At 38.8% G+C, this 27,610-nt stretch overlaps 1 protein-coding gene across 1 annotated transcript in view; it reads left to right on the forward strand.

The window, feature by feature from the left end:
* The window catches only part of USH2A (usherin), an 894,134-nt gene that overhangs the window by 552,331 nt on the left and 314,193 nt on the right, over positions 1–27,610 (forward strand). Inside the window, exons 39-40 of the mRNA XM_003419876.4 lie at positions 7,498–7,648; positions 8,229–8,371. Of these exons, the coding sequence (XP_003419924.2) occupies positions 7,498–7,648; positions 8,229–8,371 (294 nt within the window). The remainder of the gene's footprint in view (positions 1–7,497; positions 7,649–8,228; positions 8,372–27,610) is intronic.

Here is a 27,610-nt window from a genome sequence, read left to right on the forward strand (position 1 = left end):
AAGTTCATTCTTCTGGCAGTCCACAGTATATTCAATATTCTTCATCAACACCGTAATTCAAAAGCATCAATTCTTCTTCAGTCTTCCTTATTCATTGTCCAGCTTTTGCATATATATGAGGCAATTGAAAACACCAGTTTGGGTCAGGCAGAACTTAGTCCTTAAAATATCTGTCAGTTTGCTGTGATACTGGAAGCTTTGCCACTAATATTTCAAATACCAGCAAGGTCACCCTTGGTGGACAGGTTTCAGAAGAGCTTCCAGACTAAGACAGACTAGGAAGAAGGACCTGGCAGTCTACTTCTGAAAAAATTGGCCAGTGAAAACCTTATGAATAGCAGCAGAACATTGTCTGATATAGTGCCGGAAGATGAACCCCTCAGGTTGGAAGGCAGTCAAAATATGACTGGGGAAGAGCTACCTCCTCAAAGTAGAGCCGACCTTAATGAAATGGGTGGAGTCAAGCTTTTGGGACCTTGATGTGCTGAAGTGGCACAACTCAAAATGAGAAGAAACAGGTGCAATCATCCATTAATAATTGGAATGTGGAATATACAAATTATGAATCTCGGAAAATTGGAAACTATCAAAAATGAAATTGAATGCATAAACATCGATATCCTAGGCATTAGTGAGCTGAAATGGACTGGTATTGGTCATTTTGAATCAGACAATCATATGGTCTACTATGCCGGGAATAACAAATTGAAGAGGAATGGCATCGCATCCATTGTCCCAAATACATTTCAAGATCTGCCTGGAAGTACAATGCTGTCCGTGGGATAGTGTATACGAGTTAGAAAGAACATAAATACAAGCTTTCCTGAGAGTAATTTATTCAATATTGTAAATTATGTGCCTTTAAACTTTTTAGTATGTGTAATATTTTTTCAATATTATAAATGGCTTGCTATAACGGACTTTTTGTGGTGTAGAATTAAAAACACTGTCTTTGGACTTAAACAGTTCTAGTTTGAATCCTCTGCCAATTATCAGTGTTGTGACTTTGAATAAAACTTTTAAGTTCCCTGAGCCTCAGACTCTATACTACAGAGATATCCAACTATCATTTTGTCACGTAATTCTGAGGATTGGAAACAATTATGCTAAAAAAGTTGGCACCCAGCGTGGGTTTGAAAAATGAACTAATAAGAGGGACTGTTTTGAGAACATTAAATATACTTTAACCTATTTGTTCCTATTTAATTCTGTTGTGTGTGCATCCTTGTGCTCAAGGTTGACCGTCCATTTGTTAGCACATCTGTGTCTTCCTCAAAATTAATATCTGTTTTAATGACATATGGTTTAGTGGCTGGGAATTGAGTCTTGCCTTCTGTTTTCAATTTGTTCATGACTCAATGGCTCAATGTATGTATCTGAACTTTAGTTTTCCATTCTAGAAACTAGAATTTGAAATCCTTGCCCATATCTCGCTATGTCAAAATATGATAAGTAAATATGTAATTCAAAATTTTGAATGTGTGCCAGGCACTGAGCTGCAGTCAGAATGCTTATGTTCATCACAAGATAAACAAGGATGCCAGAAATCTAATCTCTGAAGTGAGAGGGTAGTTTGGAATGGTCCAGAGTCAGATTCCAAGTGAACCCAGCTGGAAGCATCACATCCAAGTGGAATGAGCACAGGAAGGTTGACGGGACACTAGGCACTGGAATTAGGCTGAGAGCATTATTAACCCAGATGCGCTCAGCTGACAGTCCCCCGTGACAGTGCCACTTAAAGGCACAGCCCTCAAAAAGGCTGGGTTTAACACACACGTGGATGTGAGCTGCTAACTTCTGAATCCCCCAAGGCACTTATACCTCTCTTATGCTGTGCACACATTGTTTCCCATTACAGGTCTTTGAGTCATGTCTTTTCTCTGTGTTAAATATCAAGCACATGGCCTTATCCTCCCTTCTTACCTGTTCTTTCCTTTTTACCTGTCCTCTCCTTTCCCAGCCCCAGCAAAGTGCTTCATGCATAGTAGTACTCAGTAGGTTTAATCACAGAATTGGGCTTCTTACAAAAATCATAGGCTTCTTTTATATTTTAATGCAACGTTTTATTCTACTATCTTGAAACACGCAGGCACATGCAAAAAACACACTGCAATAGTAACAATTCTGTGAAGTGGCTTGAGACAGAAACGGGGGCTTATGGGGATCACAATTAAGACACTTTCTCCCCATAACTTTTCTCTTCTGGCCCCTACACTCTTAGTAGCCATCAACTTTATGTCAGATGGAAAAAAAGCCTCTATTTTTGCTTTTTAGAGCTCACCCCTAGAGTTCTATAAACCTCTATGGAGCAAAGGTTTGGGTCATTTGTAACTCATTTTCTGTCGTGTGTGTATGTGTATGTGTGTGTGTGTGTAGAGAAGCATCTGAAATATGCATCATTTAAAAGCTTAATAAAAACATACAGTCCAAAAATTGCTTAATGTTTTGTATTAGTTTTGCCTTAGAAAGAAGGTTAAATTTGAAATTTCATAAAAAAAAATTCCTTCCTTTGAATTTATAGACGGGGATAGCTGTTTTATCCAGTTGCCTTGTAGAATTAGTATTTACTGGACAAGATTTGTTGATTCAGGAGGTTGTCTGTGGAGTGCCTGCCCCACGAGGGTCATATTAAATCTGAGAGAGGCTTTTTGAGCCACATAGCATCTTGGAGACAATATATCAAGCTGAGAGATACATGGCTCTTCTGTTAAGAAGCCAGGGGTGGAATTACGGCTGGCTCCCAGGTATTGCTTTGGTGCTAAAGAGCCTCTGAGGACTAGGTCTAGGATAAAAGGGGTTAAATGGAGGGGAAAGAAAGGTTTCTAGAATTTTGTGTTGCTGAAAGCATACAAAATGAGGAATTATATGTGAAGAAGATGATGACTCTGTTTGGAAATATTTTGCAGTTTTAAATAATCAGTGTGTCCAATTTAATGGAGCAAATAGATGTTTTATTGTTGTTCAGAAGATAATCCATGGTGGTTTATTCATGTTGTGGAGCCTACTTTTGGGTACTCCTCTGTTCTTTTCTTAATAGCATGGCAATGCAGTTTTGAACCGAAGAAGGGAATTTTGTGTACGTATTATGAACTGTAATTTGTTCCTGGTGATGACTTACTGAAACTGATTTTCACTCAGAGTTCGACTCGTCGATGATGTTATACTCCTTGTTGCAGACAGATCAGGCAAAAAGCGATCAAGCAAGTGGACATGGTTTTATATTCTCTACGTTATATGCACACTGCTCTCGACTTTTTGCCCTTGTTTGCAGTACTCTTCTTCTGTGTGGGAAACCCTGGTGGCGTAGTGGTTAAGTGCTACGGCTGCTAACCAAAGGGTCAGCAGTTCGAGTCTGTCAGGTGCTCCTTGGAAACTCTATGGGGCAGTTCTACTCTGTCCTATAGGGTCACTATGAGTCACAATCCACTCAGTGGCACTGGGTCTGGTTTTTTTTTTTGGTTGGTCTTGTGTAGGTGCATTTGTTATAAATCAATCAAAGATATGTATCAAATAAGAAATTACCATTACTAAAACTATTTGAGCTCACAGATAAAATATCAATACTTAGTATTTAGCAATGAATGTCCTATAATCCAAAGATTTAAAGTTAGAACTACTGAGTGATAGTTGCTCTGGACAACAATCATATTGCATTACTTTGTCATGTCACCGTTCTACAAACTGAGAGAAATATTTCATACAGTTTTCTCTCTTTTGATGCGTCCAATTCACCCTCACACTTGGGCACCGAGCTGATGCCTTTGCTTTTATTTTGTTCATGGAGAAAATGGAAACCATTGTAAGAGATCTTTGTTATATTCCCATCATTAAATCTCCCCAACTTTCTGAATCGGAACCGTCAATTTCTGCATTGACTTCTGGGCAGTGGTGGACAGTCCCTCCGCATGTACACAGGCTCTCCTTTCTCTCCCTGCCACCCAAGACTTTGCTCTGAGAATTGTTCTCTCTTCTAAACTGTCATTTCAACCAATCTCTGTTGGACCATTCCAGTAATCATGCAAACCTGCTGCCACATCTCCCATTTTCAGAAAGCCTTCCTTTGATACCACAAGTTTCTCTAGTTGCCCCCCCGCCATTTTCAACACCCCTTTAGAACAAGACCCCTCAAAAGAGTTTTCTGTGGACAGTATACCCACTCACTCCCATCTCATTCTCTTCTCAGCCTTCTCTAATCAGACTGCCCTGCTCACCACTGCACTGCTTCTGCTCTTGGCAAGGTCACCAAACACCTCCGCGTGGACAAACACAAAGTTCAACTCTCAGTCTTCTTCTTACTTGCACTCATCAGACACAGTTGATTAGTCTTTCCCTTTGGGTATGCCTTCTTTACTTGGCTTCCAAGATGTCACCTTTTGTTTGTGTTTCTCCTCCCTCGCTGACCACTCCTTCTGTTTCCTCTGCTGTAGCATCATCCTGCTGACCTCGAATTTAGTTGGATCCCAGGGCTTGAGTCTTAGACCTCTTCTCTGCTCCATCTACTCTGACTCCCTAGGTTATCTCATCAAGTCTCAGCCTTTAAATATAATACCACAATTCACGTCCAGACTCACATCTGTAACTGCTTCCTTGATATCTCCATTAAGATGCATAATACACTTGTAAGTGTAACACAGCCAAAACAGAACTCTTGGTTGCCCCATAACCTGTTTCTCCCCTCATTGTTCCTTATCACAGTAATGGAACCACCATTTACTTGGGTGTTTGGGCCAAAAACATTGGTGCCATCTTTGACTATCTTCTTTTCTATTATCCATACACACTACAGTCAACTGAATAGCAAAATGTTTCAGCACTGTCACTGCTATTAGTTGAAATTAAGGTCCCATCATCTGTTGCCTGTATTTCAATAGTTGATGTCTCTCTTTCCACGCTTACCCTCCTATAGCAGAATGGTTTTTATAAGTTTAGAGTCAGATTGTACCATTTCTTTGGTATACCCTTCAATGGTTCCCATCCTGTTTAGATTAAAATCCAAAGCCCCTACTATGACTTTCACAGACTCTCATGATCTGGACCCTGCCTATCCCTCTGACTTCTTTTCCTTCCTCTCTCACCCTTACTCCGTCCGTTTCAGTCATGTTGGCTTTTTAACTGCTCCTTAAACATGACTACTTCCTCCTTTTCACTACCTTTGAACTGACTGTATTGCTCTTCCTGCAAACATTCTCGTGGCCACCTCCCTCACTTTTTTCTGCTCAGGTGTCACCTAATGATCTTATCTAGCCAAAATTATTATCTAGTAATTAAAATTGCAAGCTTCCTTGTCATGTTCTCTTCCCTTATGCTGCTGTATTTTTCTCAAGGCTTTGATTACCACCTGGCAGTGTTTCATGTATCTGTTTTCTTATTGCCTGCTTCCACCACTTAAATGTTAGCTCCTTGAGGACAAGGACTGCGTCTGTTTTCTTCAGTGACATTATTCCTGCACACCTACAACACCCCTTGGCAAAGAATAGACGCTCAATAAATGTTTATTGAAAGAATGAGTGAATTATTAACTAGAAACATGTAAAACTGATAGCTGAAAAGTGTATTCTAGTCTTCCATTCTCATTGTTGGTCATTCATCAGCATCACTGTTCACAGACAGGTTCACCTGAATTGAAGAATACATAAAATTCACATATACATGAGGTTATGTATGAAGAGAGCTGAAAATGAACCCTGTATTTAGTTTCATCTTAGCTATTAATGATGTTAATCACTGATTTTAATTAACATTGTTAGCTGTTAAGTAATTGCTAGCTATTAACAACAATAATACCAAAAAACCAAACCCATTGCCATCAAGTCAATTCCAACCAGTGACCCTACAGGACAGAGTAGAACTATCCCATAGGGTTTCCACGGAACAGCTTGTGGATTTGAACTACCGACCTTTTGGATAGCAGCCAAGCTCTTAACCACTGTACCACCAAGGCTTCAAAAAAATAATAGATAATAATTACTTAACGATTACTACAACCAAAAATAAGGTATTTTGCTTACATTGTCTCACAACAATAACAAGAGAAATATTATTATTCCCATTTTAAAGATGAGAAAGCAGCTGCAGAGTCACTAGGTAATTTTTCTAAAACCATAGGGCTTTCTTTAACTCCAAAGCCTGTGCTTTTGAGTTTCTGATTAGTTTTGGGACAAGTGCTCATATGACAAATTCATTCAAGTTATACCTGTTGGAAGAGTTCATTCAATAGCCAAAGTCATCTTGTCGTTTTTGTTAAAAATTAGAACAGGGTTTAGATTCACTTGTTACAGTGAGGCTTTGTAGAACTACTCGAATGTATTACCCTGACAGATTTTATCAAGCACCTATGCTGAACTAAGGAGAGATTTGCAAGAGGTTCAGCAAGACTACCAAAAGTAACATATAGGCCCCAATTTGTAACTTATTTGAATAAGGGGAGGGCACAGTGAGAAGAAACAACTGACTATATAAAACTCAACAGGAAGAGAGTGTACCCATACCCATTGCCGTTGAGTTGAATTCCGACTCATAGAAACCGAGTAGGACACAGTAAAACTGCCCCACAGGGCGTCCCAGGCTGCAAATCTTCTTGGAAGCAGACTGCCACATCTTTCTCCCACGGGTTGACTGGTCGATTCAAAGCACCGACCTTTCGGTTAGCAGCCAAGCTCTTAACCGCTGCTCCACCAGGGCTTCTTGAAAAAGAGTATACTTGTCATATGTTCACGGGTGAGGATTAAGGCTGGAATGTGCTATTTTCAGCCAATCATGTATATTCATCATTCAGAAAACATGATTTCAGCAAACTTCCCTTCCTCAAGAAAAAAAAGCAGCAGCAGCAAATTGCTTTATGTGTTGTTGTTGTTAGCTGCCAGAGTCAGCTCCCAACTCATGGGACCCCGTGCTCACAGGGACCTCGCACACACCAGGTGGATTTTTGGAAATAGATCACCAGGCCTTTCTTCCTGTTCTTAGTCTGGAAACTCTGCTGAAACCTGTTCAGCATCACAGCAACATGCAAGCCTCCACTAAGAAACAAGAGGTGACTGAGCTTGAGGTGCAGTGGCTGGGAATCGAACCTGGGTTTCCCACATTGGGGTGGTGTGATTAAGATGACTAATGGCTGATACAGATAGGATGAACTATTTCAATATTAGCTTGCTTGGTCTGTTGAACAAAGAGTTAATTTTCAAAGGTACTTGCTTGGCTAAATCCCCCTACCTGTTTTCAATTCGGTAAACAGAAGTACAGGTGGAATGTGCTGCGTATTCATTTTTCTTGCTGTTTGGGGACTGGCTTTGAAGACTGGAATAATAATGTAATTGTGTTGAAATGAACAATGAGGAAGTACAGTAGTTCAGGAATGAAAATGTTAAATTAAATGGACCATGTTTAACATCGTTGTTGATCCCGAGGAACAGTTTTTCCAGTATATGGAGCATTTCCATCCCAGGCAGCATATGTTCTCCACAGTTCTCTCTGCTCTAATTCATCTGTGGTTGTCGACAGCTCCAGATGGCGTGCTGCCTCCAAGGCTTTCAGCTGCCACTCCAACCAGTCTTCAGGTTGTCTGGTCTACACCAGTTCATAACAACGCCCCCGGCTCTCCCAGATACCAGCTCCAGATGAGGCCTGGCCACTCCGCCCGTGAAATTCTAGAGTGAGCATTCCATTTTAGTGTCCATCCTCTTAGCTGTTATCTGGGTGTACAACGTAGACCTAATTTGCATTACCTTAATTTTTGAAGAATAGGTCAGTTCTCCTTTGCAACAAAAATAGGTTGCCTTTTAAGAGTTCAAACAAAAGGAAAACAAGCAAACAACCTAGTGGATAATCATTTGCTTTACAGAAATATATACTTTTTTTTCCATCTATTTAGCATCTAAAATAAGATTTCTTGATAGTTTTCACGAGCATATGTATTGAACAAAGCAGAGATGCACTTGAACCCAAGAGAATGTTGCATGAGCTGTGTCTAGAATACTGTAATACCTATACAGATTCCACATGGCAATCTGTGTCTCAATACTGCAGAATTTGTATCGTACATAAACAAAAGATTACAAACCCTCAGCCAAATGGCCACTTATTTAATAAAAAGAGATACCATTCGACGACACAAAATTCCAGCACTTAAATGTATGTTAACATTCTCTGAAAATTCTTTCACATGAGATTTTGTTTGTCTTTTTATCTCTGAACGTCTAAGACTTCCTAATTACCATCTCTCCTCCATATAGGTTATTTTCCGGCCCTTCTGCATCGTTAAGCTATGAAGTGAGAGATCTCCAGCCGTACACAGAGTATGAGTTTCGGCTGGTTGCCTCCAATGGATTTGGCAGTACGCATAGTTTTTGGATTCCATTCATGACCACAGAGGACAGTAAGTGCCTGGAATAACATACAGCCGAATGCCCTCTATACTGGGGAGTCTTAAACGTCTTCAGTTTTTCCAAAGCAAAGAAATGAGCCTCTCTACTTCCTTAATCTTTAGCACAAAATCTCTTCTCGGGGAAATGGGGGAAATATCCAGACGGAAGAAAAACATGGGCTTGGAGCGTTGAGAGTTATCAGGCCTATAGACAGGAAGAAGTAATTCACAATAAATTATGATACGGCCCCAATCTATCCGTCAAGGTGCACCTAGGTACCCTGAAGGAGAAAGGTTGTCATCTTCTCCTCTGTGACCAAATGTCACGGTGTTCTCTGTTTTGGAGGAAGTCTGGCAGGTAGGAGAAAGTGAGGTGTGGACCTCGTTTCGGGAAGATGCTTGAAGTGACATTAAACGGTTTCCTGGAGACAGATTCTGCTGTACTTTTATGTGAACCTGAGAGCCAACCTCGAGCAGGAAGTACAGTCTGACAGCAATGATTCTGCATGTGTTACGAAAACTAGATCATGATGCCTATATTCAACTAAAAAAGATAATTTTCTAGATTTTCACTGAAAAGTTATGTTTGCATATATATGTTTTACTAGGTTACATACGTAAAGTAAATACATGACCATAATATTTGATTTTGTACAAATATAAAATCTATTAAAGCATATGTATGGAAGTATAATTTTTTTTTGAAAGTTGGAAATTGAATCAAGAGACAAAGAAAAGGGGACCCTGTGTCTTTGAACAATGAGGCTTTTAGGGTTCATTTTGTCAAGTCTATTAGTCAGGGGCTTCTTAAAAGATTTTGCTCTGTTGCCCAGTTTTCATGCTGGCTCTGTATCCAATGAGACCCTAGGTAACTTTTGAAAGGTTGGATATTAATCAAAAGACGTGGTATATGAAACTATGTTGTTGTTGTTAGGTGCCGTTGAGTTGGTTCCGACTCATAGTGACCCTATGCACAACAGAACAAAACACTGCCCGGTCCTGAGCCATCCTTACAATTGTTGCTATGCTTGAGCTCATTGTTGCAGCCACTGTGTCAATCCGCCTCGTTAAGGGTCTTTTTCTTTTCTGCTGACCCTGTACTCTGCCATGCATGATGTCTTTCTCCAGGGACTGATCCTCCTGACAACATGTCCAAAGTATGTAAGACGCAGTCTCACCATCCTTGCTTCTAAGGAGCGTTCTGGTTGTACTTCTTCTAAGACAGATTTGTTCGTTATTTTTGGCAGTCCGTGGTATATTCGATATTCTTTGCCAACGCCACAATTCAAAGGCGGCAGTTCTTCTTCAGTCTTCCTTATTCATTGTCCAGCTTTCACGTGCATATGATGTGAATGAAAATACCATGGCTTGAGTCAGGCTCACCTTAGTCTTCAAGGTGACATCTTTGCTCTTCAACACTTTAAAGAGGTCCTTTGCAGCAGATTTACCCAATGCAATGCGTCTTTTGATTTCTTGACTGCTGCTTCCATGGCTGTTGATTGTGGATCAAGTAAAATGAAATCCTTGACAGCTTCAGTCTTTTCTCCCCCACGTGTCTGTCAGTTTTTCGTACTGTGGGGGCTTGCGTGTTGCTGTAATGCTGGAAGCTATGCCACCAGTGTTCAGATACCAGCAGGGTCACCCATGGAGGACAGGTTTCAGCTGAGCTTCCAGACTAAGACAAACTAGGAAGAAGGACCCAGCAGTCTACTTTTGAAAAGCATTAGCCAGTGAAAACCTTATGAATATGAAACTATATGGACTATATATTAAATAGATTGTTTTATTTCTACAGTGTCCTTAATTGTATTATTTTAGTGAAGATAAGACATCAAGTGAGACATAATAGAACTTTTTACTTTTTCTAAATTTTTTTTTAATATAGAAAAATCATATGTAACTCTTAACCCTTTCTTCCCAAGTGCCCAACTTACACTCTGGGGAGCAAGTTGGGCACTTTATAAGGCACATCCAGTCATTTTGATCTCAAGGTACCATTTGGTAAACTGTATAATAAACAGCACTTGAGGTCTAGCAAGCATTAATGCATTATGCAAATGGGTGAAGCACTTGGCTGATAACTGAAAGGTTGGTGATTCACGTCCACCCAGAGGTGCCTTGGAAGAAAGGCCTAGCAACCTAGTTCCAAAAGATCACTGTCATTGAAAATCATATTCAACACAGTTCTTCTCTGACATACATGGGGTCACCATGAGTCAGAACCAACTTGAAAGAAACTGGCTCAAGGCCTCCACCTTTGTTTTAAGGGCAATGCTACTTACACTCTGATGAATCTCATACAGTGTTCACCAACCATAATTCAGATTAATGAACTAAAGATCATAAATTCAAAAGAGAGTTTTTAAGGAACTTTTTTTTAAACAACTGAAGATAATTTTTTTTTTTTATTGTGCTTTAGGTGAAAATTTACAGAACAAATTAATTTCCCATTCAATAGTTTATACACAAATTGTTCTGTGACATTGGTTGCAATCCCCACAGTGTGTCAACACTCTCCCTATTGCCACCCTGAGTTCCCCATTCCATTCATCTGTTTTTCCTGCCCCCTCCTGCCTTCTCATCTTTGCTTTTGGGCAGGTATGTTGCCCTTTTGGTGTCATGGAGATGATGTTCTAAGGAATACTTTCCTCATGGGTCTTATTGTGTATTTATAGGCCTGTCTGTTATTTGTCTGAAAGGTGATCTCCGGGAATGGCTTCAGTTCCAAGTTAGTCTTGGGGGCTCCTCCAGTCTCTCTTGGACCAGTAAATCTGATCGTTTTTATGAATTTGAATTTTGTTCTACTTTCTTTTCCCCACTCTAACCAGTACCTTCTATTGTGATCCTGGTCAGAGTGATCAGTAGTGATAACTGGATACCGTCTAGTTCTTTTGGTCTCAGACTAGTGAAGGCTGTGGTTCTTGTAGTCCATTCGTCCTTTGGACTAATTTTTTCCTTGAGCCTTTGGTTTTCTTCACTCTCCTTTGCTCCAGACATAAAGAGATAGGTAGTTGTATCTTATGTGGCCACTCACAAGCTTTTAAGATCCCAGACTCCACTCACCAGAGTAGAATGTAGGACATTGTCTTTATCAACTACGTAATGGCAATTGACCTAGATGTCTCCCAAGACTATGGCCCTTAGCCTTCAAGCCCAGTAACTCAGTCCCTTGGAGTTTTTGGTTATGTTTAGGATGTTTCCACGACTGTGCCCCATGTGCTCTATTATATATACAAATATTCATGCTGCACATACGTGTGTATATGTAGAAATATCCATAGACAAACCTATATATGCACGTGAGTATACTCCAATACACCCTTCCACACCTATTCAATGCACATATTGACCTATGTGTCCACTCATAAATTATTGTTTTTTTTATTCCTGTTGTTGCAGGATTTTATATGTTACAGTATTTACTGTCAATGTCTTCTTCTTGCATGCCTCTCTGTGTCTTCCCTTGCCTTGGCCATGTTCTGCTGACTTTCCCCGTATTGTGTACTGCCTTTCCCTTCAAAAATTAATGCGTGCCTTCTCTCTAGTTAGTGATTTTCCCTCCTTCCCCCTGCCACCCCTCATAACCATCAAAAAATGTTTCTTTCTCTGTGTAAACCTTTTCTTGACTACTCATAATAGTGGTTTCATACAATGTTTGTCCTTTTGTGATTGACTTATTTCACTCAGCGTAATGCCCTCCAGATTCATCCATGTTCTGAGATATTTCTCAAATTCATTATTATTCTTTATTGTTGCATAGTATTTCATTGTATGTATGTACCACATGCATTGAACACTAGTGACTGAAGACCAGATGAGTTGTGGAATGACATCAAAGACATCAAACATGAGGAAAGCAAGAAGTCACTGAAAAGACAGGAAAGAAAGAAGAGACCAGGATGGATATCAGAGGAGATTCTGAAACTTGCTCTCGAAAGTCAAGCAGCTAAATCAAAGGGAAGAATTGATCAGGTAAAAGAACTGAAGATTTCAAAGGGCATCTAGAGAAGACAAAGTAAAGTATTATAATGACATGTGCAAAGAGCTGGAGATGGAAAACCAAAAGGGAAGAACATGCTAGGCGTTTCTCCAGCTGAAAAAACTGAAGAAAAAATTCAAGCCTCGAGTTGCAATCTTGACAGATATTCTGGGAAAATATTAAATGACACAGGAAGCATCAAAAGAAGATGGAAGAAATACACAGAGTCGTTAATTTCAACTGTTTCAAGAGGTAGCATATGACCAGGAACTGATGGTACTGAAGAGGTGCACTGAAGGCATTGGCAAAAAACAAGACTCCAGGAATTGATGGAATTCAGTTGAGATGTTTCAACAAACGGATGCAACGCTGGAGGTGCTCACTCGTCTATGCCAAGAAATATGGAAGACAGCTTCCTGGCCAACTGGCTGGAAGAGATCCGTATTTATGCCTATCCCCAAGAAAAGTGAGCCAACCGAATGTGGAAATTATAGAACAATAGCCTTAATATCACACGCAAGCAAAATTTTGTTGAAGATCGTTCAAAAATGGCTGCAGCAGTATATTGACAGGGAACTGCCAGAAATTCAGGCTGGTTTCAGAAGAGGACGTGGAACCAGGGATATCATTGCTGATGTCAGATGGATAATATTGTGAAGAATGGGAATTCCAGAACACTTAGTTGTGCTCATGAGGAACCTGTACATAGATCAAGGGACAGTTGTTCAGACAGAACAAGGGGTTTAAAGTCAGGAAAGGCGTGTGTCAGGGTTATATCCTTTCACCATACCTATTCAGTCTGTATGCTGAGCAAATAATCCAAGAAGCTGGACTATATGAAGAAGAATGGGGCATCAGCATTGGAGGGAGACTCATTAACAGCCTGCGTTATGCAGGTGACACAGTCTTGCTTGCTGAAAGTGAAGAGGACTTGAAGCACTTACTGATGAAGATCAAAGACCACAGCCTTCAGTATGGATTGCACCTCAACATAAAAAGAAAACAAAAATCCTCACAACTGGACCAATGAGCAACATCATGATAAATGGAGGAAAGATTGAAGTTGTCAAGGATTTCATTTTACTTGGATCCACAATCAACAACCATGGAAGCAGCAGTCAAGAAATCAAAAGACGCATTGCATTGGGTAAATCTGCTGTAAAGGACCTCTTCATAATGTTGAAGAGCAAAGATGTCACCTTGAGAACTAAGGTGTGCCTGACCCAAGCCATGGTATTTTCAATCACATCATATGCATGTCAAAGCTGGACAATGAATAAAGAAGACTGAAGAAGGGTTGACGCCTTTGAATTGTGGTGTTGGCGAAGAATATTGAGTGTACCATGGACTGCCAAAAGAATGAACAAATCTGTCTTGGAAGAAGCACAACCAGAATGCTCCTTAGAGGCAAGGATGGTGAGACTGTGTCTTACATACTTTGGACATGTTGTCAGGAGGGATCAGTCCCTGGAGAAGGACATCATGCTTGGCAGATTACAGGGTCAGTGGAAAAGAGGAAGACCCTCAATGAGGTGGATTGACACAGTGGCTGCAACAATGAACTCAAGCGTAACAACAATTGTAAGGATGGCTCAGGACCGGGCAGTGTTTCGTTCTGTTGTGCGTACGGTTGCTATGAGTTGGGACTGACTTGACAGTACCTAACAACAACAATAACAAGTTCTTTTTTTACTCTTTGGATGAGCATAAGTGTTTAATTTTTAGGAGATCCCAGTTATCTAGTTTATCTTCTGATGTTTCTGAATTTTTAGTTATGTTTGATATTCATTTTATGCCATAGGGTCCCTAAACTTATCCATGTTTTTTTTTCCATGATCTTTATAGTTTTACATTTAGGTCTCTGATCCATTTTGAATTAGCTTTTTGCGTGTGGTGTGAGGTATGGATATTATTTCATTTTTTTGCAAATTGATATCCAGTTTGCCAGCATCATTTGTTAAAGAGACTTTCTCTTCCCTATTTTGACCCTTTGTGGAAGATCAGCTGTCCGTCCATAGGTAGAGGTATATTTCTGCATTCTCAATTCTGTTCCGTTGGTCTATGTGCCTGTCATTGTACCAGTAGCATGCGTTTTGACTACCGTGGCTGTATAGTAATTTCTGAGATTGGGGACTGTGAGGCTTCCTACTTTGTCCTTCTTCAATAATGCTTTGCTTATCCAGGGCCTCTTTCCTTTCCTATATAAAGCTGGTGATTGTTTTTCTATCTCATTAAAGAATGTTGTTGGAATTTGGAATGGGATTGCATTATATTGCTAGATCTCTTTGGGTAGTATTGACATTTTCACAATGTTGTCTTCCTATTTATGAGCATGGTATGTTTTTTCCATTTATGTATGTCTCTTTTGGTTTCTTGCAGTAATGTTTTGTAGTTTTCTTTGTATAAGTCTTTTACATCTCTAGTTAGATTTTTGTTTTTTTTTTTTGTTTTTTTAATCTTTTTGAAGGCTATTGTAAATGGTATTGTTTTCCTGATTTTTGGTCTCTTTATTGGTGCAGAGGAATCCAGCTGATTTTTGTGTGTTGATCTTGTACCCTGACACTTTACTGAATTCTTCTCTTAGTTCCAGTAGCTTTCTTGTGGAGTCTCTGGGATTTTCTGTGTATGTGATCATATCATCTGCAAATAGGGATAGTTTTAATTCTTCCTTGTCAATTCGTATGCCTTTCATTTCTTTCTTCCTTATTGCTGTAGCTGGGACTTTCAGAAGTACAACATTGAATAAGAGTGGTGGTAAAGGGCATCCTTGTCTGCTTCCCATTCTCAAGTCTCTCTCCATTGAGAATAATGTTGGCTGTTGGTTTTGTATATATGCCCTTAATTATGTTGAGGAATTTCCTTTCTATTCCTGTTTTCCTGAGAGTTTTTTGTCATGAACAGGTGTTGGGCTTTATCAAATGCCTTTCCTGCATCAAATGAGATGATCATGTGATTCTTGTTCTTTGTTTTACGTATGTGGTGAATTCCATTGATTGATTTTCTAATGTGTAACCATCCTTGCATAAAAAAAAAAAAATTTTTTTTTTTTTGGTATCAATTCCATTTGGTCATGAAGTATTATTTTTTTTATATGCTATTAAATTCTATTGGCTAGAATTTTGTCAAGAATTTTTGCATGTATATTCATGAGGGATATTGACCTATATTTTCTTTTTAGTAGTGTTTTTGCCTGGTTTTGGTATCAGGGTTATGCTGGTTTCCTGGAATGAATTGGGGAGTATTCCTTCCTTTTCTATGTTCTGGAATACATTGAATAATAGCAGTGTCAGCTCCTCTGAATGTCTGGTAGAATTTTCCAGTGAAGCTGTCTGAGCCAGGACTTTTTTGTTTTGTTTTGTTTTTTACCTCTTCAATTTCTTCTGTTATGTCTGTTTAGATTTTCTACCTCAGTTTATGTTAGTTTGGGTAAGTAGTGTGTTTCTAGGAATTTGTCCATTTTTTCTGGGTTTTCAAATTTGTTGGAGTACAATTTTTCATAATATTCTGTTATGATCCTTTTAATTTCAGCCGGTTCTGTTGTAATGCCACCATCTCATTTCTTATTTGGGTTATTTGCATCGACTTCTTTTCTTTTGTCAGTTTTACCAGTGGTTTGACAATTTTGTTGATCTTTTCAAAGAACGAACTTCTAGTCTTGTTGGTTCTTTCGATTCTTTTTCTGATTCATTTATCTTTTGTCTAATTTTTATTAGATAAAAATGTGAGCTTCTTTTGCTGCTCTTTTTCTATTTGTTTGAGTTGTAGAGTTAAGGTATTGATTTTGCTCCCTCTTCTTTTCAGTGTGTGCATTTATTGGTATAAATTGACCTCTGAGCACTGCATTTTCTGTGTCCCAAAGGTTTTGGTATGTTGTGTTTTCATTCTCGTTTGATTCTAGGAATTTTTTAATTTTGTTTTAAATTTTTTCTATTACCCAATGTTATTCATTTTCTATGTATTTAATTTTTTCCTTGTTCTTCCTGTTATTTATTTCTAATTTGATAGTGTTGTGATCAGAGAAGATGCTTTGTAATATTTCAATATTTTTTAATTTACTGAAGCTTACTTTTTGGCCTAAAATATGGTCTACCCATAGAATGATCCATGTGCATTGGAGAAGAATATGTGTGATGCTGTTGTTGTATGGAATATTTGCATATGTCTATGAGGTCAAGTTGTTTGATTGTGATGTTTAGATCTTCTGCATCTTTGTTGAGTTTCTTTCTAGTTGTTCTGTCCTTCATCAAAAGTGGTGTTTTAAAGTCTCTGGGTATCATTGTGAACTGTCTGTTTCTCTTTTCAATACTGTTAGAGTTCGTCTTATGTATTTTGGAACTCTGATGATAGGTGCATAAATATTTATTATGGTTATGCCCTCTAGGTGAACTGACCTTTTAGTCATTAGATAGTGCCATTTCTTGACTTTTATGCTGGATTTTGCCTTAAAATCTATTTTATCAGAGTTTAATGTTGCCATTCCTGCTCTTTTTTGGCTACTTTTTTTTTTTTTTTTCCAAATTTTGATGTTTAGCTTATTTTTACCTTTGTATGTAAGGTATGTCTCTTGTAGGCAATATATTGATAGTCATTTTTTTTTTTAATCCATTCTGTTACTCTCTGTCTCTTGACTGATGCATTTAACCTATTTACATTCAGTGTGATTATAGATAGGTATGAATTTACTGCTGTTATTTTGTTGTGCGTTTTTTTTGTGTGTGTGTGGTGTTAAGTTTATTTGCTTCACTTATTTTTCTGAACTAAGTTTTGTTGTTTATGGATTTTCCTTTCGTTTCCTTTGTTGTTGATGATTTTGTGTTTACTGAGTCTTTATGGTTTTCTTCTTTTCCATTTTGATGAGTAGGTTTATTAATTTTCTTTGTGGTCACCCTGAAGTTTACCTTTATCTTCCTAAGTTTAAAACAGTGTGTTATATCTTAATATTGCCTTGACTTCCTATTAATATAAAAGTTTTGTAGCTACACCATTTATCCCCCCTTTTTTTTTCTTTTTACTTTTTATTTTGAAATAGTCGTCATTTACAGATTGACACCTTTCTTCCCTGTTTTCAGTCTGCTACTTTATTTTATTTTTGAGAATTCTTTGTCTTGATTGGTTGGTATCTGGGTGGTGTTATCATGTGTCTTAGTCTCAGGTTGTTGTCTCTCTGTTTGAAGGACTTCCTTTAATAGTTCTTGTAAGGTTGATTTGATTTTTACACATTCCCTTAAGATCTGTTTATCTGGAAATATCTTAGTTTTGCCATTGTAATTGAGAGACAATTTTGCTGGATATATAATTCTTGATTGACAACTTTTTTTTCTTTAAGGTATTTATGTATGTCATGCCATTTGCTTCTTGCCAACATGGTTTCTGCCGAGAAATCAGAGCTTAATCTTATTGGTTCCCCTTTGTAGGTGATAGTTCATTTATCCTGAGCAGCTCTCAGGATTCTATCTTTGTCTTCAGGTTTGGAAAGTTTGATTATGATATGTCTTTGTGACTTTCTTTTGAGGTCTATCCTGTACAGGGTTCATTGAGCTTCTTGGATGGATTTCTTCTCATTTTTCATGATATTAGGGATGTTTCCTGCCAGCAAATATAAAAAAATTTTTCTGTGCTTTTGTTTTTTTTTTTGGTCTCCTCCTGTTCTGGGATTCCTATCATGTGTAAATTATTCCTCTTGATACTGTCCCACATAACTCTTAGGCCTTTCTTCATTTTGCTTCATTCTTTTTTTCTGAATATTCCTCAAACAAATCTGTATCAAGGTGTTTTTCCTCTATTTTCACTGATTCTCTATTCCATTGATTCAATTCTACTCCTATATCATTATACTGAGTTATCTATTTCGAAAATTTTATTGTTAATCTTCTGGATTTCTAGTTACTGTTTTTGTATGGTTTCTAATTTTCCATTTATTTTGTTCTTGTATTGTTGTCTTGAATTCTTCTAGAGTTTTGTCTGTGCTTTCCTTCTTTTGTCTGTTTTCCTTGATCTCTTGGAAGGTCCTGTATATAAGTTTTTGGAATTCCTTATCTTACCGTTACATTACCATTTCTTCCTCGAGAAGGTTTTCTGCCCCTTTATTTTGGTTACTTGCTTGAGCCATCTTGTCTTGCTTCTTCACGTGACTTGATATTGTGAGCTGTCTTCAAGGCATTAAGGTGTTATTATATTTGTTTATGGATTGTATGTTTGTCTGCTTCATCCTATTTTTTGTCCGTTTTGCTATGTCCTGGTGGGAGGAGCAGGTGTGCTACTCTGGTCACTAGTCTGGCAGCACTGGAGTGCTCGCCCCTGATTCTGGGTGGGTTGGGCAATGGCTGGGAGTGTGAGTGCAGGTCTCTATTTGCTGGTCATGTGGGGCAGCTGAGGGTGGGCTGGGTGGGTGTTGCCTGCTATTTGTCATTGATCTAGTGGCACAGGAGCAGGTGAAGGTACTCACTGAGTGGATAGAGTAGCATGTGGTGGGTATGGTGGCCAAGCAGAAGGCATGGTCATTATCGCTCACAGGGTTGGGGAGGTGTGGCAAGGGGGTACACAGTCATCATTGCTCACTGCGTCGGGGGTGAGTGGTGGGTGGTGGGTACATAGAGGCACTTGCACGCAGTTGCCACTGCTCACCAACTTGTGAGGGGTAGGTGGTAGGATGGCACGTGCACAGTCACCATTGCTCACCAGTTCAGGATGAAGATAAATTTTTGATCTCCCTCTTAGCTATACCAGCATGTTTGGTGGTACTCAATAAAGGCTAACTAAAAATAATTATTCTGCCCACTGTAGAAGTGATGGCTCCATAGAATGCCAGGTTGAAAAAGCATGAAAGGCTCTCCTTTTTTGGCTCCTGCAATATCCATCCCTACGGAGAATGGGCAACACTTGGATTTCCTCAGTGGTAATCTGGCCACAATTTTCTTTGAATGGGGGCCATTACCTCTTATCTACAGGCAAGATGGTAGCACCTAATAAACAAAGTCCAAAACACTGCAAAGAATAATTAGCACAGCATCCTTTGATGAGCAACTTACCCCGCATCTCAACCTACCATAAAAGAACTCTTCTCATTGTTGTCATTGTTAGTTGCTGTAGGGTTGATTCCGACTCATGGTGACCCTATGCGTGCAAAGTAGAACTGCTCCATAGGATTCTCAAGGCTGTGACCTTTTGGAAGCAGATAGCCAGGCCTATCTTCCGAGGTGCCTCTTCATGGGTTCAAACTGCCAGCCTTTTGGCTAGTAGTTGAGCACTTAACTATCTGAGCCACCCATGGACCCAAAGGGGAAAATTTACAAACTAGAAACTATGTGGCTAGAATTTTCATGCCCAGGAACACTGCCATCCTTGTGATTTGGGGATCCTGGGTTTGAAGTGAGCAGTATTAACCCTTTATCTTCCTCAAGTAAGAGCTAGTAACCCTGGATTACTTAGGATGTATTAACTCAGGAAACCCAACCTTCATTTTATTTAAATAAACCAGTTGCCATCCAGTCAATTTTGACTCATAGTGACCCCATTGTGTCAGAGTAGAACTGTGCTCTGTAGGGCTTTCAGTGGCTGATTTTTCAGAAGTAGATCTCCAGGCCTTTCTTCTGAGATGCCTCTGGGTAGACTTGAACCTGCAACCCTTCAGTTAGAAGCTGAGTTCTTTAGCCATTTGCACCTCCCAGGGACTCCTTTATTTAAATACTTTCCCTCAAACTGATGAGCTAGCCCTCCCCCTGCTTTGTGTGCACGCATTGCAGTCATCCACATTAGCAGAGCCAGATGGTGGCCACCTGACCTCCCAGATTAAGTTACCAGTGCAGGCTCACCCCCGAGACGAGGTGACAGTGTGCTCTATATTTTGGGTGTCAGTGGAGATGGATGCCATCTCTGAGAGGATGTGCAATCGAGTTGACAAAGACTGAATGATTGGCATTGGGCACAAGCAGTTTTTCTGTCAAGACTTCAAAGTGTTGCTTATAAAACCACCCATGCTGACAGCTTCTTGCCAGAATTGCACTTTATGCTTGATCCTGACCAGCACCTCCAGCTCACCAAAGTGCAATTTCCAGTGTAGAAAGTTCACGTATCATCTTACAGAATGAAACAGAGACGTCACCTCATGCCCACGTTTGAATTCCACGCCATCAGCAGCCACCTTTCTGCATCAGCCACAGCCTCGATACTTCCCTGTGCCCAAGTGGGTCATCCATGGCAATATTTTTACTTTGATATTTCAAGACAGTGATTTTTGTCCAGCCTGTGACACAGCTGAAAACATCAGGAGAAACCTAGGCAGGAAATGAACTACAGCCAGAGATGCAAATGTCTGGGTGCAAAGAGAAGTTCTCCAGGATGGAAATAAAGGCTGTGAGGGAACTTAATAGATTTTTTTTTTTTTCAAATAATTTGTCATTTACATCTGTGGGCCACCAATATCCAATTCTATGTACTTTTTAAAAATCTCATGTGTTGATGCCAAATAATAACAATGCACATTTCCTCTGAATATTTTAAATCCTGTTAAATGTATGTTAATAAAAGGTGGTCGTTCCAGCAGACTTGGTCAGTGTAGTCTTCAACTGTGGCAACCAGGTAAATACAAACAGCACTTTTTTTTTTTTTTTTTTTGGATGCTAGTAGTCCAAGCACCTGGCATGTTTGTAGCTTGCAAAACTACATTAAAATTGTGTTAGATTTGGGAACATGTGATTAATAAAATGAAGACATTTACCTAGCAGCTGAAATCTTTGATATCTTTAAACCAGGAATACCCATTGCTCCTGATTAGACTATTGTTTCCTGTATTTTGTCCAAGAATTTTCTATACGGTATATGCATGTAGAAATTGTAGTTGGTGAAGAAGGGACGTTTCTTTTGATCACAGTTTAAATATGGGCCTACTATTTTGTCTACTGTGTCGGATATAAGATAATCTGCTTTTCCTTAGATAGCTGGATTTGCTAGACCAACAAGAGTCATTTAATCTGCTTCTGTCAAGGTTTTCCAGGTAACAAGATTGAAATACAGATGACTGATTATTTCAGTCATTTTAATAACAAACATATATGGCATAAACATGAAATTAGATCAACCTAATGAAATTTGCTTTCTGAGGATGACTCCCCTACTTCCAAATAATAATTATTGGCTATAGAGAAGACTGTTTAGTTGTCACGTATATTTAAAAAGACCTTAAATTTTTGATCATTTCCCCAAATTTATAGGTAAAAATTCCACATTTATGTTTTAAGCACTGATCAAAGAGGCATTAATAAATATAATTTGTAGATTTTGTATTTTCCCCCTGTGGAATTACATAGTTTTTTTAAATGTGTTAGTTACTTTGCTAACAGGCTGATTGTTTATAATTTTTGACTAGGCTATGCTAAGACATAGGAAGTACATCTTATTACCTAAAGACTGGTGCCATCTAGTCAATTCCAACTTGCAGAGAACCTATAGGATAGAGTAGAATTGCCACATAGAGTTTCCAAGGCTGTAATCTTTAAGGGAGCAGACTGCCATGTCTTTCTCCCATGGACCAGCTGGTGGGTTCGAACTGCTGACCTTTCAGTTAGCAGCCAAACTTAACCACTGCACCTGTAGAGCTCCTTTATCTTATTACCTACACCCCCTTGTAATTCAAGTACGACGATGTTTACTCATTACATTTGATCTTGTTATTTTTTCCACCTTAAGAATTGCACTGTGAAGAAAAGATGGGCCAATGAGGGGAATTATTCCCATATCTGGGTCCCCAATGTACTTTTCTTCTCAGCAGCCTTCACTCATCTTTTTTTTTTTTTAATTGTGTTTCAGGTAAAAGTTTACACAATGAATTAGGTTCCCATTTAACAATTTTTATATAAATTGTTCTGTGACACTGGTTACTATTTTCACAAGGTGTTAGCACTCTCATAATTTCCATTTTGTTTGTTCTGTTTCCATTGATTTAGCTTCCCTGCCCCCCGCCCCTTGCCTTCTTATCTTTGCTTATGGGTAAATGTTGACCATTTGGTCTCATATAGTTGATTGTTTTAAGGACACATTACTCACAGGTGATATTGTTTATTTTTTATAAGCCTATCTATTATCTGGCTGAAAGATGACCTCCAAGACTGGCTTCAGTGCCAAGTTCAAAGGGTATCTTAGAGCAATAGTCTCAGGGGTTCCTCTAGTCTATTGGTCCAGTAGGCCTGGACTTTTTTAGGAATTTGAGTTTTGCTCCACACTTTTCTCCCATTCTATCTGGGACCTTTTATTTTGTTCCTGGTCAGAATGGTCAGTAGTGGTAGTTAGGCACCATTTATTTCTTCTGGTCTCAGTCTAGAAGAGGTCATGATTTCTTAATTGAATTTTTGGTTTCTTTCATACTCATTTGCTCCAGACAAGTAAAGACCAATAGCTGTATCTTGGCAGCTCACAAGCTTTCAAGATCCCAGATACTATTCACCAAACTAGGATGTAGAATATTAACTTTATGAACTATGTTATGCCAATTGGATAAGTTATATCACAAGACTGTGGGCCTAAGTCTAAACGAATCCCTCAAGTTGTCTGGGTATGTCTAGGAAAACTCGGTAATTGTGCCCCCTATTTGCTTTATTATGTATATGGTTATGTATGAAGCACACACCAACATGTATTTACATGGGCCTACAAATAGACCTATACCTGCAAATGCACTCACACAGGCCTGTCTTTACACATACGTACACATCTCCCTATATAACCACACTGTTGTAAAATTTTTTATGTTACAGCATTTACCAAAGTTGTTTCTTTTACTTGTGTACTTCTTAGTGTCTTCATTTACCTTGGTGAAGTTGTGCAGATTTCACCCACATTGGGTATAGCTTTTTCTATCACCAAAATAACAAGAGTCTACTTTCTATTAAGTGATTCCCTTTCCCTGTCCTCCCCCCATCCCTGATAACCATCAAAGAAACTTTCTCTGTGTATATATCTATTCCTGACTTTTTATTATAGTGAAACCATACAATATTTGTTCTTCTGTGATTGACTCATTTCACTCAGCATGAGGTCCTCCAGATTGATCCATGTTATAAGATGTTTTGTGGCCCTCCTCAATTTATCCTTTATAACTGCATAGTATCCCGTTGTATGTACGTGCCACAGTTTATCCTTTCATCCGTTGATAGGCACTTAGGTAGTTTCCATCTTTTTCTGTTGTGAACAATGCTGTGATGAACAGAAGTGTGCATATATCACTTCATGTCACTGCTTTTATATCTCTTCAATACATACCTAGGAGTGGGACTGCTGGATCACAGGTATCTTTACTTCTAGCTTTTTTGAGGAAGTGCCATACCATTTTCCATAGTGATTGTATCATTTTACAGTTCCTACAGCAGTGTACAAGAGTTCCAGTCTCTCCACAACCTCACCAGCATTTGTTGTTTTCTGTCTTTTGATCATCGCCCTTTTTACAGGGGTGAGATGGTATCTCCTCATAGTTTTGGTTTGCATCTCACTAATGGCTAAGGATCACAAGCATCTTTTCATGTATTTGTTGGCTGTCAGGCTGCCCTCTTTGGTGCAGTGTCTGTTCACGTCCTTTGCCTATTTTTTGATTGGATTATTTGTCTTTTTGTTGTTAAGTTGTTGAAGTTTTTTATATATTGTACTGATTAGAACCTTGCCAGATATGCCGTTGCCAAAGATTTTTTCCCAGTCTGTAGATTCTCTTTTTTTTGTTAAAGTCTTTTGATGAATATGAGTACTTAATTTTCAGGAGGTCCAAGTTATCTAAATTATCTTCTGCTGTTTATGCATTTTTAGTTGTGTTTAATAGGCTATTTATGCTGAAAATTAAGTCCCCCGGTTTTGTTCCTATGTTATCTTCCAAGAACTGTATAGTTTTAGCTTTAACATTTAGGTCTTTGATCTATTTTTAGTTAATTTTTGCACATGGTGTGAGGTACAGATCCTGTTTCATTATTCTGCAAATGGATAACCATTTTTGCCAGCACCATTTGTTAAAGAGACTGCTTCTTCCCCATTTAATAGACTTGGCACTTTGTCAAAGGTCAGCTGCCCATAAATGAATGGATTTACTTCTGTGTTCTCAGTTGTAGTCCGTTGATCTGTGTGTCTGTCGTTGGACCAGTACCAGGCTGTTTTGGTTACTGTGCCTGTATAATAAGTTTTAAGATTGGAAAGTGTGAGTCCCCCTACTTTGTTCTTCTTCTTCAATATTGCTTTAGCTATTCGGGGCCTCTTTGCATTCCTTAAAAGTTGGAGAATAGTTTTTTCATTTCATTAAGGAAACTTGTTGGGAATTGGATTGGGATTGTAATATATCTATAGATAGCTTTGGGTAGATTTAACATTTTCACAATGTTAAATCTAATCCATGAGCATGGAATATTTTTCCATTTATGTAAATCTCTTTTGGTTTCTTTCTGTAGTGTTTTATAATTTTCCTTGTATAAGTCTTTTACGGAAATCCTGGTGCCGTAGTGGTTAAGTGCTATGGCTGCTAACCAGAGGGTTGGCAGTTCAGATCTGCCAGGCACTCCTTGAAAACTCTATGGGGCAGTTCTACTCTGTCCTATAGGGTCGCTATGAGTCAGAATCAACTCAACGGCACTGGGTTTTGTTTGGTGGGTTGTTTTTTACGTCTCTGGTTAGGCTTATTTCTAGTTATTTTATCCGTTGGGGGGCTATTGTAAATGGTATTGTTTTCTTGATTTTCTGTTTGGAGTTTTCCTTTTTAGTGTTGAGAAACCCAAATAATTTTTGTGTATTGACCTGGTACCCTGTACTTTGCTGAATCCGTCTACTAGTTCCAGTATCTTTCTTGTACAGTCTCCTGGATATTCTATGTATAGGAAAATGTCATGTGTGAATAAGGACAGTTTTACTTCTTCCCTTCCAATCTGGGTGCCCTTTATCTCCCTTTCTTGTAATTATTGCTCTGTCTAGGACTTTCAGTACAATATTGAATAAAAGTGGTGATAAAGAGCATCCTTGTCTCATTCCTGTTTCAAGGAGAATACTCTCAATCTCTCACACTGAGAATAATTCTGGCTGTTGGTTTTGCATAAACCCATTGCCGTTGAGTCGATTCCGACTCAAAGCGACCTTATAGGATAAAGTAGAACTGCCCCATAGAGTTTTCAAGGAGCAGCTGGTGGATTTGAACTGCTGACCTTTTGGTTAGCAGCTGTAGCTCTTAACTACTACGCCACCAGGGTTTCCTGGTTTTGCACATATGCCCTTAACTATGTTGAGGAATTTCCTTTCTATTCCTATTTTGTTGAGTTTTTATCAGGAAATTGTGTAGAATATTATCAAATGCCTTTTCTGCATCGATTGATATGGTCATGTGATTCATTTCCTTTGTTTTGTTTATGTAGTGAATTATGTTGATTGATTTTCTCTGGTATGACTACTGTTTGTTGTTGTTGTTAGGTACAGTAGAGTCAGTTCTGACATAGCGACCCTATGTACAACAAAATGAAACCCTGCCCGGTTCTGTGCCATCCTGACAATCAAGTTATGCTTTAGTCCGTTGTTGCAGCCACTGTGCTAATCCATCTCCCTAAGGGTCTTCTTTTTTGCTGACCTTCTACCTTACCAAGCATGATTTCCTTCTCCAGGGACGGATCTCTCCTGATAACATGTCCAAAGTATGTGAGATGTAATCTCACCATCCTTGCTTCTAAGGAGAATTCTGGCTGTACTTGCAAGACAGATTTGTTCATTCTTTTGGCTGTCCATGGTATATCCAGTGTTCTTCACCAACACCATAATTCAAAGGCATCAGTTCTTCAGTCTTCCTTATTCATTGTCTAGCTATTGCATGCATACGAGGCAATTGAAAATATCATAGCTTGGGTCAGGCACATCTTAGTCTTTAAGGTGATATCTTTGCTTTTCAGCGCTTGTAAGAGGTCTTTTGCAGATTTGCTCGATGCAATGCCTCATTTGGCTTCTTGACTGCTGCTTCCATGGGTGTTGATTATGAATCCAAGTAAAATGAAATCCTTGACAATGTCAGTCTTTTCTCCGTTTATCATGATGTTGCTTATTGGTCCAGTTGTGAGGTTTTTTGTTTTCTTTATATTAAAGTATAACCCATACGAAGGCTGTGGTCTTTGATCTTCGTTAGTAAGTGCTTCAAGTCCCCTTCACTTTCAGAAAGCAAGGCTGTGTCATCTGCATATCACAGGTTGTTAATAAGTCTTCCTCCAATCCTGACGCACCATTCTTCTTCATGAACACTACTTGATCATGATATATTCTTTTTCTGATATATTGTTGAATTCTGTTGGCTAGAATTTCTTTGAGCATTTTACATCTATATTCATGAGGGGTATTGGTCTATAATTTTCTTTTTTAGTGGCGTCTTTTCTGGGTTTTGGTATCAGAGTTATGCTACTTTCATAGAATGAATTAGGGAGTACACTCACTCCTTATGTACCAACTATCTTGTTATCCAATATTTTGCATTTACTGTAGTAAAAAATCTACTAACCAACTATTTTGGGCATTACATCTGGCAGTAATAAACGGTGAGTGTGAGGCGAGAGTAACGCTGGCTGTGATGGCTAAGGCTATGTGCCAGCTTGGCTGAGCCGTGATTCTCAGTGGTTTGGCAGTTATGCAATGATGTAATTTGTCAGTTATATAATGATGTAATTAGGCAGTTACACATTAATGTAATTTGGCAGTTTTATACTGATGTAGTCATCCTACATTTTGTGATCTGATGTGGTCAACCTCCATTTTCACATAACACCAATTTTTGCATAATGATCTGGTCTTTAGAGGCAAACTGTGTTTACACATGAGGAGTGGGTGTAGTCCTTCCTTTTCTGTGTTCTGGAATAGTTTGAGTAGAATTGGTGTCAACTCTTCTCTGAATGTTTGGTAGGATGCTCCAGTGAAGCCCTCTGGGCTAGGATTTTTTGTCGTTGTTGGGTTTTTTGCTTTTTTTTAAAGACGTCTTGAATTTCTTCTTTTGTTATGAGTCTACTCAGATTTTCTACCTCTATTTGTGTTAGTTTAGGTAGGTAGTGTGTTTCTAGTAATTTGTGCATTTCTTCCAGGTTTTCAAATTTGTTGGAGTACAGTTTTTTGTAATAATCTGTTATGATCCTTTTAATCTCAGTTGGTTCTATTGTAATGTCACCCATCTCATTTTTTATTTTCATTATTTGCATCTTCTCATTTTTTTCCTTTGTCAATTCAGTCAGTGGTTTGTCAGTTTTATTGATCCTTTCAAAGTACCAACTTCGAATCTTGCTGATTCTATTGTT

Source organism: Loxodonta africana, chromosome 25 (assembly GCF_030014295.1).
Source record: "Loxodonta africana isolate mLoxAfr1 chromosome 25, mLoxAfr1.hap2, whole genome shotgun sequence".
Lineage (NCBI taxonomy): Eukaryota > Metazoa > Chordata > Mammalia > Proboscidea > Elephantidae > Loxodonta > Loxodonta africana.